We start from the raw sequence: 18,096 nt of genomic DNA, 5'->3' as shown, positions 1-18,096 counted from the left end.
TTATTTTTTATTTTCTTTATATTTAAATTTAAAATTATTTTCTTTTTATTTTGAAAGAAAGCGTAGCGAGGCGGATCCAACTACCCTCAGTTCCTTTTTTAACTATGATGATATGAGATGGAACATGAAGAAAAAACCCCCGAAGTCGTTGATTTTCTCAGTAAACATCGCATTTGCCATCGTTGCGGTGTTCGATGGAGAAGTCGAGGTGATTAATTAATTTCGTGGCTGGAAGCTGGTGATGTCGTGGAAGTTTGTTGGAGATGGACTGCAGAGGAAGAGAGGGGTTTAGTTCCACAGGAGCATTAGGGACCAAAAAAATTGGCAAAAAAAATACTTTTAAAGTGTATATGAATGGTTCAGATTTACTGTGCAGTGCATCTGAACCGTTCATATACACTTTAAGGATATTTTCTTTTTTTATTTTCTTTACACTCAGTATTTCTTTTAGTTCAATGGAGGGTTGAGATTAAAGTAGAACACGTGGCAGCATGAGGGAGATGGGGAACAGTATATGGGGACAGAGGATGTCAATCCCCCTTCTAGAGTTACGAATCAACAAAATTTGAGCACACTATAAGGTTGGTTGGTGGATTTGATTTTTACGCAATTGACTAGGTTTGAATATTGAGATTAGACTATAAGACTATAAGAAATTAATTTTTTATAAACTTCTTAGCCACGGTGTGAATGGCCTTTGACAACCGGTGAAGGAATTAGTTGAGATGTGCCTAAATTGTTTCGGACACCTTTGATTATTGAAAAAAAAAAAAACAGAGACAAAATTTGTCCATGTTTGCAGTCTTTCTTTGTAATTTTTTAATATGATGTTTGCATGTCACCCACTTGCTTTATGGAGTATACACTAATAGTGTTCTATACGGTCTCTTTTTTATTTTTATAATTGGATTGTTTGGGTAGTTTACATGCACTTTGATTAATCTTATAATACCTTTTCATGCAATGAATTAAAGTCAAGTCCCAGTGAACTAGCCCAAAGAGTTTGATAGCACTTGGAAAGTTTTAACTTTTAAACTTAATACCCGTTCAATTTGGTACCACCGGATGTGATCGGCATCTACACTCCAATCCCGCTTTTAGACCCCAAACATTACGGGATACAATACGAGGGGATTGAGGGAGGCTTGGGTGGAATTCTCGAATTCAGGAGGGAATTTTTTTTTCTTGAGTTCGAGTTATTTGATGGAGACATTGGATACGGTAGGTTTCTCTTCATTCCTAACAAAAAAGTGGTGAACTTATTTCCCCACAATTAAGATGTTATCCAGAATAGCTCGTAGGAAGGAGATAGTGAACTTTACGGATATGCTCGAAGCAAGGCTTTGTACATGGAAATCACACTGTATAAGGTTTTTTTTTTTTTGAATATCACTGTATAAGGTTGATGCCTGCATAATTATAGAAAGTTGAGATGAATGCGCCAAAGAGCATGATTTGGAAGCTATGGATGTGATCAAGTTTCCGGCTCAGCTGTCACATAGGAAATACTTCCTTATCGAATATGTGAGAAATAAGGAAAGTGGGTCTGATCCGAGTCAATAGTGTTAAGAGTCATCATTGACTCTCCAGAAGTCTCCGAATGCTCCCGAAATATTATTTCGGATTGCATTAGAATCGTCCACATTGCTCCGAAATATTACAGATTCCACTAGAAGGTTCTGGATCTTAATGAAATGTCTCGGGTTATGCTATAATTTTTCAGATTCTACTAGATCTTCTAGAATATGATAGAATGGTTTAGGTCTCTCTAGAAAGTCTTACAATTATTCTAGGGTTAAACTATTCTATAAGTTCATTGGCTCCCTGTAAATAAGAGATGAGGGCTCCATATTCTGCAGGTGTGATGAGAGCACAAAGTGTAAGTGTGCAAGTGGGAGACACTCAAGAGTCAAGAGTAAGTGTAACAGGGAGTGAGTGGAGGCATAAACTCTAGGGTGGGAGTGAAGTGTCGAGTGTGAGTATACTTTGTAATCTTATATTGCTAGAACTACTTTTTCAACTTCTGAAACTAGTTATAGTACTATTGAAACAGTGTTCTCATTGGTGGAACTGCTGAAGAAAGTGTAATTTGATGACTTTTTGGCAAGATGGACCAGTCTTTGACAGTAATCTTGGAATGCATGACATTTCTCTTATCTCCAACATTTCTCTTATCTCCAATTGATCATTAATGCAGACCTTCCATCTTCCATCTAGACAAGCATCGGCATCTCACGGAGGGAATTCCAAAACCCGACATATGATCGTACTACTCAAACCCTTTTCAAATTATAATATTAACTTGATTAATAATATAGTCTGGTTATGCTTTTCCAAAACTACTTACAACAAACAATGCGAATTCCTCTAATTATGAATATATGACTTTTAATTAACTTCGCAGATTTAAGGAGTGCTAATCACTGTTAGTTTGGGAATGGTGGCAAGGTGTTTGAAGGTTGTAGGTTCAAAGGAAGACCCTCTAGCTCTGGTTCTATATTCACATCATTCTTATACTCCTTGAATATTTACTCAAAAAACGGGCTCTACCTTCACATCAAGTGCTCTGTTGTTTGTCACCCTTGCCACATGGGAATTGGAATCATTTTTTTCTGTCTTGGACTACTTCAGATATCCAAAATCATTGTACTCAAGTACCGCCAATTTTGAACAATTTCACTCTAATTATTTTTCACTCTAATTGTATTGTGCTAACCAAAGTTCTTTTACTCTTTTTGTTGATAGGTCTCTATTCAGTGATGAGGCCGGTCAAAGACTATAAGTATAGATATCTTTGGAGTTGGTTTCACCATCTCATAGGATTCATGGTCCTCCTCTTGAGCTTCCCCAATATGGGTAGGCTTCCCCAATATGGGTAGGCTTCGACATTCGAAACATAGATTATCATGTATGGTGTTATCTCCGGGCAATGAGACCGTCGACAAATATATCAGAAGTTCATAAGAAAGTCACACAAGATGGAAATTAATGGAGCAAATGAAGGCACTACAACCGGTACAAGAGAAGGTTCTAAAGTGTAGATCAATTGCTGATGAAAAACAAAAAGTGTAGATCAATCCTATAGGTAGTTTGGCAGTGTTTATGCATGGAAAAAGTTTAGCGGATATGTCTGTTTGAAAAACATAGTCTTGTGTAAGTATTGAAATTATAAAGAAATAGGGCATTTTTTCTTCTATATTATTTCAAAATGGAAGTTCTAATCTATAGGCTATTGAGTAAATAAGGGAACAAAGATAAATTTGACCTTAAAAATGGGACAATCAAATGGGCAATAATGATTTTATGTGACGAGGCAAATAAAACCATGGCCGCCAATGTAAAAACTCTCATTGTTGTATACTATGGGATCTTATCTGATTCTCGTCACATAAAACCATGGCTGCCAATGTAAATACCCTTATTGTTGTATACTATGGGATCTTATCTGATTCTTGGCTTTCGCGGACCATCTCTTTGAGAATGCTTTTTCTACGACAAGCTGAACTCTTTTTTTGGAGTTTTGATCGTTTATGTGTTGTTATTATTTGACTAATGGTACAAAAGAGGGCATCCGTGATTCAACATGTATATATAATACAAAAATTCACATAAAGTATACTACTTATTCTTGCAAGTAACGTTGCTGAGCAATCGTAATGTACAAAGAAGAAGATGAAAACGCCTGATCGTAAAAGGAGAACTGGACCTTTCAAAAAAAAAAAAAGGAGAACTGGACAAGAATGACCTTTTCGTATTGAACTTTAGCTTAATTCTAAACATTTGTTTGTTCTTCTTTATTCATGAATCTTGATTTTATTTTCCAATGACATCTCTTCCACAATGTTACTTTTGTCGGACTATTTTCTTTTGTTATCAAGAAAGGTACAACAAAGTTAAAACCTACATAAAACCCAAAACCAATTGGTACACAATGAATTATGGAGTGTTGTTGAAACAATAAAAGCTCAAATATTAGGCCCACCAACTGGACCGATTGACGAAGGAGCGAAATTATAGTCGCAAATTTGATTGAATGGGTTGTGGAATGTGGTATTCATAATGATGGTCATGGAATATGATCTTCATAACAAAGTCATTACTGCATCTTAATTTTAATGACTCCTATCTCATTGAGACAACCTGCTCCAAACAAAATTACAATGCCAACGGAGGGGTAAGAAAAGGTACCATGTGCAATGCACGTGGCAAATCACTAGTTCAATAAAAGTGTATAATTAGTTTGGTTTGTCCAAACTCAACAAATTAAGTGTGTAGCGCAAGAAACGAACCAAGAAATTGAGGAGGACAAAGTTGGGTAGGCTCATATCGCCACCATGAAATCCATGCAACTATATATCAAGTGTCATAATCTTCGAGAACTCAAAGCTTTTTTAGATTAGTAACCATTTGATCTGGAAAGTAGCATGCACGCGCGAGCTCTCTGTTCTAACTCCACCAATTCTGTGATTTACGCAACTCACATTCATATCATTAACATGCAAGGGGCCAATAGCAATTCTTCTTGGTTCGTACGTACTTTTCCTTGCCTTGGCGAAAATCTCTCGAAAATCTAAAGACTGAAGTATAAGATGCCTTGCGAATATAGCTCAGTTGACATAGCCTCTGCGATAAGTTGTTTCAGTTGGTCTTTTAGTTCCTCTGAAGTTGTCTCTGGCATATTTGGTACGAGTAATAGTCATAAAAGCAACCAAATAACCAACAAGAGTACTAATGGAGAAAAGGATTAATAGAAGCAGCGGGGCGGTCAAGTCACGCGAAACGCGCTCTCTGCCTCTGGTAAAATCACCATACATGCGTATATAATTTGCCTATGTGGTATGGATGATGTTAAATATCAGAATGGGTGCCTATTAATGACTTTGGTGAAAGGATTTATGCATGGAATCTGATAATGTGTTGAATTCGCCTAATTAGATAATCCATAACAAAAAGTATCCAATGTGAAATAAAATATGTGACAAAATTTAATGCATGAGACTCATACGGAATCCAGTTAAATGTCAAAATGTATATAGATGTAATTTATAAATTATTTATAACAATTCCACACAAATTTAAAATTTTATAATGCGAGAATGTGTTAATATTTATTATTCCAAGGGAATTATAAGTTTTCTTCATTGGAGTTGTACATTTAACAATGAGAGTAGAATAATGGAGTATTGAATTTTTTCCTCCCTTGTTCTGTATTTTTCCTTTTACAGTTAACATGATCATTACCTGAAACAAATCAAAATGCAAAAATCAGATCATCCCATTAGACCACAAGGAGCCAAGGAAAAAAAAAAAAACAGAGTAAACGAAAAGAAGTAAATGAAATCAAGTTATTTCTGCCATTATATTTGAGGGGGTGAAGAACTTTGTGTATCTATTCCAATTCCACACATATTTCGGTCTCATCGCCAACACAGTTAGATGTTATTGGCCTTTCAACCTTCTGGGCTGTGCCATTGTTATTCCACAACATCTCCTTCTCCAAATGCAGGCAATAGCTCTCGAAAACCCGAGAGCTGACTGTAACCCCGAAATCCAACAAGAAGAGCAACTCCAATTCCAGCTTGTTCAGTTCAACGTTGGTTATTCCGCCGACTCGCGCATAGAATGCGTTGTTATAATGCCTAGCATAGTACGTTCACCAAAAAAACAAAGGATTATCACTACCCAAAAATTCAGTTCCAAAACAGATGGGATTAAATGAATATATAGAAAATATTGGACAGAACCCAATTGAAGGAGGAACAAGAGGAAAGTTGTTATCCAACACCAACCACACACGTTCAGCTATAAAAACATCAACCACGTTGGCAACAGGTCACCTGTACATTTTAAATTCTCGTCCTGAACCATTGAGAAATGAGACATCACGATTGCTTCAAACGAAAGGAATAATGCTGAACACATGCAATCTCCCTTGGCAATATCTATCAAAATGTCGTGATTGCTTTGGAAAAGTTGTGTAATTATCGTTTGTCTATTATGTGTGTTTATTACGTAAATGAATATATGTTTGTCTAAAATTATAAAATATGCTTAAGCTTGTCTAAAGTTAGTACTCCCTCCGTCCTTATTTTAGAGTCCAGTATTCTATTTTGAGCTGTCCCTTAATAAGTGTCAATTTTGTAAAGTTAATGGGTAAAAGTTGGTGAATTTTTCATTTTGCCCTTAAAAGTAGATTCCATTTTGAAAAGTTAGTGAGTAAAAGTGTAATGATGATGGGTAAGTAGGGAAAGTGGAGGAAAAAGTTGATGTGAAAGGTATAATGATGATGTCTTTTTAATAAGTTGGAGTTACGAAGCAGGACACTTAAAAAGGGATGGAGGGAGTATAAGATATGCTTGTAATTTACCTCCCTCGTAACTTTGTTTTCATCCAACTTTAGCACTAAAATTGCACAACAATCTATTTTCTATGTAATTCGGCGACTAAAATTACACGAAACAATAGGTTCAAAAGGAATTTTTTGGTACACGCGATTTGCTTCCAACCACATTACCACACCCAAAATGATAAAAAGCAGGGAAAATTTCAAAACAACACCTGAATTTTGTACCAAATATCATAGAGACACCTGAATTTAAATTTATTTTAATTAAACATCTGTACTAACAAAATTTCCAAATTTAGGCACCTGAACTTAAGTTTATTTCAATCAAACACCTATACTAACAAAATTTCCAAATTTAGACCCCCGCCATTATACTACGTCTCAAAAATTGCTGATATGGCATCTCCAACCCGTTTAAGTTGCCTCATTGCACATGTTTTTTTGCCCAAACCCAGTTCTTCTTTCTGCTCGGCATACTTCTAATGATGGGTTTCGCTTGGGTGCATCGTCCCCTATTGGAAACATGTGTAATGGGGCAACTTAAACGGGTTGGAGATGTCATATCAGCAATTTTTGGGACGGAGTATAACGGCGGGGGTTTAAATTTGGGGATTTTATTAGTACAGGTGTTTAATTGAAATAAACTTAAATTCAGGTGTCTAAATTTGGAAATTTTGTTAGTGCAAGTGTTTAATTGAAATAAACTTAAGTTCAGGTATCTCTGTGACATTTGATACAAAATTCAGGTGCCATTTTAAATTTTTTTCTAAAAAGAAACTAAACACCAATTACCATACGAGAGAGAGAGAGAGAGAGAGAGAGAGAGAGTTTACACATCATCGAGCATCTTAGAGGCAACCATGACGCTAGTCAAAAGCAACCTATGCACGTTGAGGGAGACCACGAGCGACTCAGGGTGTCTATGCACCACCCGGTCTATATAAACGAACCCAACCACAAAACACGACGGGCTGCAATTGGTGAATTTATATATCCTCTCCAAATACTTGGCTATGCTTATACTCGGCGCTCTCACCCCATGGAACCCATTCAGTGTCTTCCCGAACCGAGCCGAGACCAACCCCAACCCCAACCCATCCGACGGCTGCCCTGTAAGCTGGTCGTTGCGAGCCACCAGCTTTTCCAAGACGAAGGATAAGATGGTGAGGACTCGGGGTGTGGGCTCGGCTTCGCTCAGCTCCGGTCGGCAGAGCTGGGTGTCGTCGCCGCCGGCTAACATCTACGGTAACATAGTTTTTGTGGTTATAGAGGAAGTTGGTTTTTAAACGGAGGATATTGAGACATTTTGGTGGGCTAATTAATGAGTGAACAGTAGACTTTCTGTAATGAGTGAAAGGTTATCTATCTGGTTTGGGGAGGGTACAATGGGTGTGGGACACGTGTCGTTAGCCATGGTCAGAAGAAAACAAGATAAGATATTGGAATGTTAAATGCCACGTAGATAATTTTGATGATAAGAAAGGAATATGCATTTGATTTAGTGAGTCATTAGTATTGGGTCAGTTGGAGATTGACTCTCGACAACGTTTGGAGGCTCTTTTCCCTTAGAAACACGTAGATAGATCCATTGTACGGGGAAATCACTTTCTTTTGGTGCTCCGAAAACTTCTACCAGATTACCACCACACATTCACATGGGGTGGAGGCCAAGATGTCTAAGTATACGATTCTAATGTGAATGTGCGAAGATGTCACTGAAGCACCACGTGACAATGTTCTAGCAACACTTTTTAGCGGCCGCTTGAAACCCGCTCAAAAGGAGCGGATCCACATTAAGAATAGAGCATTGAACTTGATCCTAATGGATTTTAGTGCGAGTAATGTAAATATGCATCCATGGTTTAGGAGCCCGTTTGAGCAGCCCAAATCTATCCAAATGTCGTTTGCAAGGAAGCTCACAACCATACATAATATGGTATTTAATTTGTTAAATACCAATTTTGTGTTGGACGATTCATATTTGTAATAGATTTGGATGGATGGGTGTTAGATTGGGCGGTCGCCTGGATACCCGTCAGTCCGTCCTTGAGGCCATGAACCCAACCCGTCATATTAACAATCTTTCATAGAGTTTTTTTGACTATGTATCTTAAATAGACAAAATCAAGAAATTTAAAAAGAAGGTAATCCACATCCACGTAGGATACTACAAGGATGAGGAGAACTCTGCAACTGACCGGCATAATAGAGCCCCACATGTCCTATAAGGAAGAGATGATAGTTTGTAGGCAAAGAAAGAGGGAGAGAGAGAAGGAAACGTTCAAAAACAAATTACCCTCTTTGCATATGTGGAAGGAAACCGTCCACCTCATCAATCGCGTAAGATTATTCAGTGCTTCTAGAGCATCGTTTACCACCTACAATTTTGTTCTGAGTCAGTCGCACAGTGTACGAAACTCACACAAACGTACGCTGAAAAGTGAGGGCTCATGCATGCTGAGGAGCACTGAAGATGTTCTCACTCAAGTGTACATATTCTGTATCGGCAAGTCACCACGTGGCGAAAACCCTTTGCCTCAATATATAGCTTCTGCTCCACCCTCTACTGAAACTCCCCCACCAATGTCTCAATCACAACAGAAAAACGTGTGTTTAGGTGTTTCTCTCTTGCATTAGCGTTATTTCCCTCGTCTCCCACGTTTTCTATTCAGTTCTGTCAATCAGCTCTGCACTGTTTTGCATCAATGGATTTTTTGTTCCTGGATGTGGGTTAATTTCTCTCTGCCTTCTCCTGTTTTCCTAATAATTCTTCGGCGGGGATTCGGTGTTTTCTTCCCAGGACATTTGTAACTAAGTTTTGTTTTTTCGTCCTTTCGATTCATGGGTGTTCTTGTAAAGTTTTTGTTGATTTGTTTGATTAGGCTACATTAGTTGTTTAGGATCCGAACAAATAAACCCGAATCCCCGCCACGAGTCTTTATGTTGTTAGTACGGGGAGAATAATAAACTTGATTTAAGATTAGGATAGGTAGTATGGAGCCTTTATGTCAGTTTTGTGGGGTGGTGAGGGCAGTAGTTTACTGCAAACCGGATTCAGCCAGGCTTTGCTTGCGCTGCGACAGTTGCGTTCACTCTGCCAACTACTTGGCACGCAGGCACTCCCGTTCGCTCATATGCGACAAGTGCAATTCGCAGCCTGCGATAGTGCGCTGCATGGACGAGAAAATCTCTCTGTGCCAGAGTTGTGACTGGAGCAATGGAAATGGGTGTTCTGGCTTGGGACATTCGCGCCAGACGTTGAGTTGTTATTCAGGATGTCCTTCCCTGGCTGAATTCTCAAGGATTTGGGCTTCTGTTCTTGATGTGCCGCCTTCGTCTTCTGTTGGTGGCGGTGTCTGTGGAGGTTGGGGTCCCATGACTAGTGCACTGCCTATGAATGACATTGTTGGCAACGAGAATTCGGTTGGTTTGGTGGCAAGCAAGTTGAATGAGTTAGAAAATCGGTGTGCCAAATTCGAACCTTGGATTGGTCCTTTGATCACACCCAACCTCAATTTCTTGCCCCAGTATAGTAAAGATCAAACAAGTCTCTTCCCAGAAGGATCAAACCTGAGTAAGGTGATATCTCTTAAATATTGTGCCAGTTTTTGTCATTTTCATGGTAAATGGGATAGGGGGGGATCCGACTCGTACCCATTACACAGATGGAATGGAGATCTCCGTTTGATGAACATCGATAAATTACCTTAGAGTTCACATTCAAAAACAGATGAGAGTTATTCTAAAACTTACGATATAGTTACATTAATACCCTTGATTTTTCGTGATTTTCTGCAACTTTATGCATTGAAATGGAGATCTCAATCCCATGTAAGAAATGGAAAGAATCAAAATCCAAAAGGGGTGGTGCAAGAACTAATGAAATGGGAATTGACAGAACTGTGTTTTAAGGCCCTTGTAGTAGAAAATTAACATTGAGCTTGTGAGACCATATAGGATTTCTAAAATGTGAGCTCTGCCTTGGTTTGGCTTCGAATGGACCAGGGTCCTTCTAGTTACAGGAATCTTGAACTTCATGAAGGTGAAGATCTCTGTGAAGGTCTCAACATAGATGATGTTGCATTGAACTTTGGGAGCTGTGATGAGATGTTTGATTCTTCTCGAAGCCATAGCGCCTTCAATTTTGAGAATGGAGCAACAGACTGCCAACTGATGGAGAAAAATGCCTCCCTAACTGAATCTAGTGGTCATGACGAAAATGCTCTAGAGGTTCTTTTTCCGGATCCATAATTTCTCGTAACTTGTTCTTGCGTTTTCCCTTCTTTCTGCAACATCTGCAATCATCTTTATTTGACAGCGGTTCCTTGATTCCTTCCTCTATTATCCGTTTAAATGGGGAAAATGATAATGCCAAAACTGTTATTGTTAGTGTCAAAACTTCAGTACACAAAAGGCTTGTACCATGTTGGTTTATAAATTCTTATTAAGAAGTCAATACTACACTTCAGTTTTTTATATGTACCGACTGAGGGGGGAGAGAAAACGTACCGATGGCCGCCGGCTGGCCGTCTCCGGCCACCGGACGGCCGATCCGAGCCGTCCAAAAATTCTATAAAAAAAAACCGATGGGGCATGCGCGGGAATCAACGGCATCCGAGGTGTGTAGGATGCTTGATCCGAGTACCCCTTTTTCATGTATATACACGTGTATACATATATACACGTAAAATGGGTACTTGGATCAAGCACCCTACACACCTCGGATGCCGTTGATTCGGACGAAAGCCCCATCGGGTTTTTTTTAAAGAATTTTTGGACGGCTCGGATCGGCTGTCCGTTGGCCGGAGATGGCCCGCCGGCGGCCGGCGGTACGTTTTCTCTCCCCCTGGTCGGTACATGTATCATTTTCGAAGATATATAGCATAACCCAGAGCTCCTAGCTAGTTGGTGAAACAAGTTTGTTCAGAATTTTATCTATTTCCAGACCATCACAAATGTGATTCATATACCGAAAATCTTTCACCTAAAGATAAGCATACTTATTTGTCTGCTTCATTTCTTGATGCAGCCTTTTTTGATAGCTAAAAAAGGAGGAGAATAGAACTTGGCGATCAATACTTTACTGATGCTACTTTATTGTCTTGTTGGATGCATCATGACCAAAGTAACGTGCTCTACCGATCATGACAACAAAACACTAAGGGTTAAAACCACTGTAGGTTTATTTCTTCTTGTAGAAAATGTCATATGGTAGCTGTCATTAACATCCCCCATCTTGCAGTAATACAACTACACAAGAAATGGTTCTTCACTAATATGAATCTCACTACGTAGATCAAACACTATGCAGCACTGAAATTGTGCATATTCTTTTTACCTTGACCGTTAACCTTGTGAATTTCTTATAGACATCATCATCAGGACAACAAGAGAGCATGGGTTTCCAATCCTCACATGTTGCAGCATCACCTAATTTGGTGCAGGCAATAAGCGTCAGTACTAATGGCATGCTGGTAAACCCCAGCTGCAACAGAAGTATCAACCTGGGCTTTCCAACTGGACCAGTACACTCGAACATATCACTTCCGCTATCCAACATCACTGGTGAAAGTAGTGTCACTGATTACCAGGATTGTGGTTTATCTCCAATGTTTCTAACAGGTGAATCACCGTGGGATTCGAACTTGGAAGTCGGTTGCCCAGAGGCCAGGGATAAAGCTAAGATGAGATACAATGAAAAGAAGAAAACACGAATGTATGTGGTTCAACTTTCTACATGTAGGATCTGCAATTTATATTCACACCGGATCCTAAGTATCTTCGTTGTTTTCTGCCACTTTTCAAGTTTCTTTTCTAAGGTTTTTGAATTTTCACCCAAGAAAAGAAAACTTTCTATTTTTCATGCCAATTGCCAAGGTAGAGCATAGTCAAGGGAGTTTCTATAACTTTCCTTGCAGCTGATTATTGAAAAGATTCTTTTCTGCTTTAAGTAATCCTGTTTTTCTTCATTCATTTTGCCTTGCCATATTATCCAACATTTCCATGCATTCCACATGCACAGAAAATAAGAAAAGAAAAGAAAAGTAAGAAGGAGACAATATTTAGCTGAAAGCTCAGAAACCATTTTATGATTATACTGAGTCAAGCCATGTTTTCATTTGATGCCATTTATGGTTCATTTTCATCATGTCTCTGTTGCTTCCCGAACAGATTTTACATGTTTGGGGTCTGCAGGTTTGGTAAGCAAATAAGATATGCTTCTCGTAAAGCAAGAGCTGACACTAGGAAACGTGTGAAAGGGAGATTTGTGAAGGCTGGTGAAGCATATGACTATGATCCTGGTAAACATGGAACTTCTGAGCCAGATCACCGGTTCCCTTCCCGTGCATATTAAGGCCTGAAGACAAAAAAGGTATTGAGCTGTCCATTTGTACTTGTAATTCTCCAATAATTGCAGTATTGCCTGCAAGGCTATGGAGATATGCATAAAGTCAGCCATGGCCAATAGTTCTTTCTATCGATTTGGATTAGACTTATATACGAAAAACTAAATACAAAACTAGGCAAGCACAGAACTGTCAGAGTCTCTCTACATGCCGCTTGCATTCTCACTTAGATTTTCACCTCTAGTTGATGAGGTTCCAAATTTCCAATCGAAGTTTCAGACCACAGTGTATAGCTTTTGAGAATTCTCCAATGCGATTTTGAACTTCGGCACTCAACCCTGATTCATACCAAAAAAAACCTGCTATCTTTTCGTTGCTTGGTTGTTGTTGATAATAATGTATTAACAATGTGCTTAGTGTCGTAGACTGGCTATGTAGCATCGTTTTGCAAGAAGAAAATCACATTCTTTTCGAAGGTGTTACAATTCGTCATTTTTGTGCTTCTTTAATGGTAATAAGAAGTACTCTCTCACGTAAATACAACAGAAAGTCTTTCTATTTGTTTTTACACGTGATTTCAGTATCTTGATTCTCTTCACAGGTCTAATGGTTCCTTCCTGATTTCAGAAAGCAATTCTTCAACCTAATCTGGATCTTCATCCTTTCAAAAGGGCACTCATCTTCATCTCACCCCACCCCATGCACATCTACATTTCAGCATTACAGATACCAAAGTAAACCAAGCTGAACTACGTCTCGTGCCCCCATCTATTGCATACCTTCAGCATTAGGCATACCTGCTGGTTATTAACTTAAAACTAATCTCAAATAAATCACGACATGACTATACAATTACAGATTAATTGGTGGTAGTCCCTTGCTGCCGACCTGGTGATGATCATTGGAACAACATATCACAGCTACATTGAATTCTCAGCAGCCTGGTTGATCGTTCTGTTTTGCAACGTAATGTAGGTTCTAAAAGGTGAAGTACTTTGGTCTTAATTCTCGTACTACGAATTTCCCTCTCGGATTTACTGACCAATTTCTCATTCTTTTTATTCAGTCCCGGAATTTTGAAGGATTTCAGTTGTGACCTGCACCTAGTGAAGGTTCTCATGGTGATAACTTGATTCCGAAGTCCTCTTTTGCCTTGTCTCTCTTAAAGTTGATCCTTGTCTTGCTTCTGCCATCAGCACCGCCAATGTTGCCTCGAGTCATTGCCCCCATTGCAAGTCAATTTTTGTTAATTAAGTGTTAACAGCATCGTCTAGTTTCTTGTTATATAGCAATAAGCTTCAGCTGCCCCCATTGCAAGTCAATTTTGGTTAATTGCGTGTATATAGCATCGACTGGTTTCTTGTCGTAAAGCAATAAGCTTCAGTTGATTCCAGTCTTTTGTGACATGAAAGGTAAAGAACTCTCCTTCATGCTTCCATCCCTGTGCGTAATAAAGTCTGTCTGCACTACTTTCTTTCATATTCTTACTGAATAGGATGTTGTAAATTGAAGCATGTAACTGGTTTGAGCATCGTTTCGATAAAAAAGAACTCTTGGGGTCATAGGAGGTAACCCGGTCATTAACTTGAGGTTAATGATTAGTTCAGTTCACGTTCACGCAAGCTGGCCTATATGCACAAGTATCAAAGGGGGGAAAAAATGTACTGCCATAGCTCGATAGCTTCGCAAGACAGTAACATGAAGTCACGTTGTCTTGTGGACGACTATATATACGGTCTCAGGGGGAATGGTACTCAACTTTTTCTTCTGTCATATGTTCGAAGAATCTATATTACCTCAACCCCTATAACACATCAATGAAGGTCTCGACTCCCTTTCTCTAGGAATTGAATCGGTGATTTTACTGAACTTAAGTGCGCTACACAATCGTTTGGAATGTACGCAACTATGAGGGGAAATTTCCTAGCATATGAAGTACATGCTTCTCTGCGTTCTACTTAATAAATTGCACCGCGTAATCGGCTTCGGGCTGGTCCAGCACGGACCCGACTTGTGATGCAAGCCATTTATCTTCTAAGAGCATCTCCAATCCATACAAAATAGAGGATCGATGTAACACATTGAGGGGAGATTTTGTAATTTATTCCACTTTTTCTTCACTTTTTGTACTTTTTTGGGAGAATTTTTGAGGGACCCACCGTCCTTTTTAGAGTTTGGAGGAAATTTGTACTCCAAATTTACTTTTGGTCCTCCATTTTTAGAGGACCAAATTTACTTTTGGAGGACCAAACTCTAAAAAGGACGGTGGGTCCCTCAAAGATTCTCCCAAAAAGTAGAAAAAGTGAAGAAAAAGTGGAATAAATTACAAAATCTCCCCTCAATGTGTTACATCCATCCTCTATTTTGTATGGATTGGAGATGCTCTAAGACTAGCCAACCGAGCAAGATCATTAACGTACAACATGAGATCGATTCGACATCAGTGGACACAAAACAACACCATGCTTTCAGAATAATACGGCGGGTTAAGAAACTAGGATCTTAGATTACAGCATAACAATTGCACACTACTTATTCAAAACAAAAGACTTCTGTGTCTAAAACTTGTTCTCAGTACATACTCCACTCCAAAATACTTCTTAACTTTAAGCTCCTAACCCTGGGTTTGAACTTGCAAACACGGATTCCAAACATCTCCCAGAAAACAATCAATTTGGCTTAATTCAAGCAAACATATAGGAATCAATAGCAGGAAAGGGGGGAAAAAGGACTCAAAGAAACAGAAACGGCATTTCCGGTGTTGTTGAGCACTCTGCTTGGACATTCGTATCACACCGTCTTTTCTCGCCCCGACTCACAATTACTGGAAGTATCACCTCGGTTGAAGTCGCGATGAGATGCCGACGCGTGAGACCTTGACATGAACTGCAAAGAAAGCACCTGATGTGCCTTTGAGCTAGGAAATTGGCTCCATGTACCCATCTGTCGCATTTTCTGCATAGAAAAGCGTTGTCCGCTGGGCAGTGTAATGAGGCCGGGGACCCACAAAGCGCGCAAGCCACCGTGTCGTAGGTGGAAACATCCTCTTTATGGATCTCCGTCCGCTGGAAACCGCCGCGGCTTCGCTCTTCTTCGGTACCTCTGCACATTCTTTGGAAGTATAGAATGACAATATGGCATGACCAAGAAGTTCGGAAGTTAAAGAGCCTTTTATAGCAATGCTGGTGCCTGGTGGTATGAAAGGAAAGCATTAACATGCAATTGATGAGGAAAATAATTTGGACTATAGTTTTGGTGAAATGACAGAAATGCCATTATCGCACTACATGAAAAATTACCAATGTTTTCCTATCGATCGCTGCTGCCCTGCCTTTTTCTATGTGGTCTTTTATCCACAAAACGTATGTTGTGAACTTTGAACTCCTCACCAATGAGCTCTTAGCTCTGTTGGTACATCTTCCTCTCAGGCTAGGCATGGTTCAAGTTTCACGAGGAGTGGTTTGGAGTTTAGGGCTATGACAGTTTTTGAAGTCCTCGTGGACTAAAAAAACTTGAACTCCTATGTTTAGAGAAAAAATGTTTTTTTTTTTTTAAAAGAATCCTCTGTTTAAAGTAAACTGTAAATTCCACTTGGTTTTGGTCCACAGTACATGATTTCCAATAGAAGTATAATAATGGGTTACCCTTTTATGTTCCTATGGTAAATTTTAATTAATTTGATGGTAATACTTCTCACTCCAATAAAATATATATGTGCGTATCTAGAGCCACAAATCCCGGCCGTACTCATAGAAATTACATAACACTCCTAAAGTATCATGTTGCGCTGTTCACGCGGTGCTCCCAATAAATCCCATAGAGACAAATTTAAGAGAGGATACATCATGAAACACTTTTGTTAGGTAAATACTGAGACAAGTGCATATTAACGATACGCGGACTGCAAATCAAGTAGCGACACGTTTAGCTAATGAGAGAGACAACACAAAAGCATAGGATATAAATCACGTACAGGTTGAGTAAAGCTTACGCTTTGTGAGATGCTTGATTTGACGGAGTGCTATTTATAAGCCATGACTTTTGTTTTTTATATCATTGTTGAGTGGTAACCAAGTCAAATTTTGGTTAGTTAGTGAGGGAAAGATATAACTTGTATGGCCAGGAATTAAAGGCAAGTCTTGCGTCCTCAAGGTAGTCAACTTGTGTGGTAGGAAGGCCTGAAGCCTTTTTCTAAAGTCCTATGTGCCACTTATATTGGTTTTGTGTTTTTTTTTTTGATCGTCATGTGCCACTTATTATTGTTAGGTTGTTCCCACTGGCCGTCGCGTTCTTTAATTATTAAAATCCATATGGGGCATTCATTGTACTTGCTAAAAATATCACAGCTAAGTACATGGTACTGTTGAGAAAATGCTGCGTGGAGGAAGAAGGCCCGTGGGCTATAAGTTGATCAGTTTTTTCTTTGAAAAAAAATTTGATTGAAAAATGTTAGGAGATGATGGAATGAACGCTTTGTTTGGTTCCCGTATCAAAAATATTATTTCTAAAATTTTTGATTGTTTTGTCATCCGTGTTTTTTTCTTTATTAGTGACTTGTTTTTATCAAATTTTCTACTTTTTGGATACTTCTATTCTAAAAGTCAAAAAATTTGTTAAAATATTAAATTTTTTGACCAAAAAACGAAAAAATACGCAAATCTATAAGCCATAATTGATTATGTGTAATATTCATAGCCATAAGTTGCTGACTAAGCTGTGAAACTATAGGTCATGCCTACCTGAAGGGCTCAAGGCATTGTCTAAATCAAGGAATTAGATCCTCTCAAGTCTTCAATTTGGACAATACATTGGTATGAACGATCTATGATCAATGGTTCAAATTTGCTTAGAGAAATCGATGAATTAGATCCTCTCAAATCCTCAATATGTACGAGACAGAATAGTCCAAATCTGGACCATACATTGGTATAAAGGCCCAGTTCCGTGGTTTAGGAGACCCTAAGCGAGGTCCGGAAGGGAGACCTCTCAATTTTTTGTATGTATATTAGTTATTCAATATGAGAAGCAAGGGAGCCTTATGGTTCAGTGAGAGATGGCTTGAAACACGCTTTTGGTATCTTTTGTCGTGAGTTTGACTATCAATACCACCAAATCAAAACCATTTTTTAGGGTTAAAAAGTGTGGACACCAATTTTCGAACACAGATCTCATAGTTAAAACACGCACACCTTACCACAGGACTACTACTTGTCGATTAATTACATACTTGACATAGGAGTATATAATAATATGATATGTCACATTTCAGAGGCCTATTATCAGAGGACTCACGTGGCCCTAAGGGTTCTTAGGGTCGCCCCTTTTTGTCTTCCATCATCTGTACAGGTCCATTTCATGTCAAATCCTTCCTGCATAAACCCCATTTTAAGTGAGGTACCCAAA

General features: G+C 38.9%; 2 protein-coding genes across 12 annotated transcripts; one reads left to right on the top strand and one right to left on the bottom strand.

Moving 5' to 3' along the window:
* Nucleotides 1-4,785: 4,785 nt before the first annotated feature.
* LOC131330634 (cyclin-U1-1) lies at nucleotides 4,786-7,681 on the bottom strand. Its single transcript, XM_058364281.1, has 2 exons — nucleotides 7,180-7,681; nucleotides 4,786-5,639 (listed from the first exon to the last, which is right to left on the bottom strand). Exons 1-2 carry the CDS (start codon nucleotides 7,584-7,586, stop codon nucleotides 5,390-5,392), a joined length of 657 nt encoding a protein of 218 aa, XP_058220264.1. The 5' UTR covers nucleotides 7,587-7,681; the 3' UTR covers nucleotides 4,786-5,389.
* An 883-nt stretch (nucleotides 7,682-8,564) lies between these two features.
* LOC131330633 (putative zinc finger protein CONSTANS-LIKE 11) lies at nucleotides 8,565-14,172 on the top strand. 11 transcript variants are annotated; one of them, XM_058364279.1, is made up of 7 exons: nucleotides 8,573-9,925; nucleotides 10,352-10,576; nucleotides 11,791-12,062; nucleotides 12,518-12,719; nucleotides 13,295-13,427; nucleotides 13,552-13,678; nucleotides 13,760-14,172. In XM_058364279.1, the coding sequence occupies exons 1-4, from the start codon at nucleotides 9,341-9,343 to the stop codon at nucleotides 12,699-12,701; spliced, it is 1,266 nt and encodes a 421-aa protein (XP_058220262.1). In that variant the 5' UTR covers nucleotides 8,573-9,340; the 3' UTR covers nucleotides 12,702-12,719; nucleotides 13,295-13,427; nucleotides 13,552-13,678; nucleotides 13,760-14,172. The 11 variants fall into 11 exon arrangements, with proteins under 11 accessions (XP_058220263.1, XP_058220262.1, XP_058220255.1 ...); XM_058364272.1 differs by having other exon boundaries at nucleotides 8,575-9,925; nucleotides 11,716-12,062; nucleotides 13,321-13,427; XM_058364274.1 differs by having other exon boundaries at nucleotides 8,576-9,925; nucleotides 11,716-12,062; nucleotides 13,552-13,664.
* Nucleotides 14,173-18,096: the final 3,924 nt, after the last annotated feature.

This window comes from Rhododendron vialii, chromosome 6a (assembly GCF_030253575.1).
Source record: "Rhododendron vialii isolate Sample 1 chromosome 6a, ASM3025357v1".
Classification (NCBI taxonomy): domain Eukaryota; kingdom Viridiplantae; phylum Streptophyta; class Magnoliopsida; order Ericales; family Ericaceae; genus Rhododendron; species Rhododendron vialii.
The sequence above is the reverse complement of the archived record's forward strand: the minus strand, read 5'-3'. Positions and strand labels throughout refer to the sequence as shown.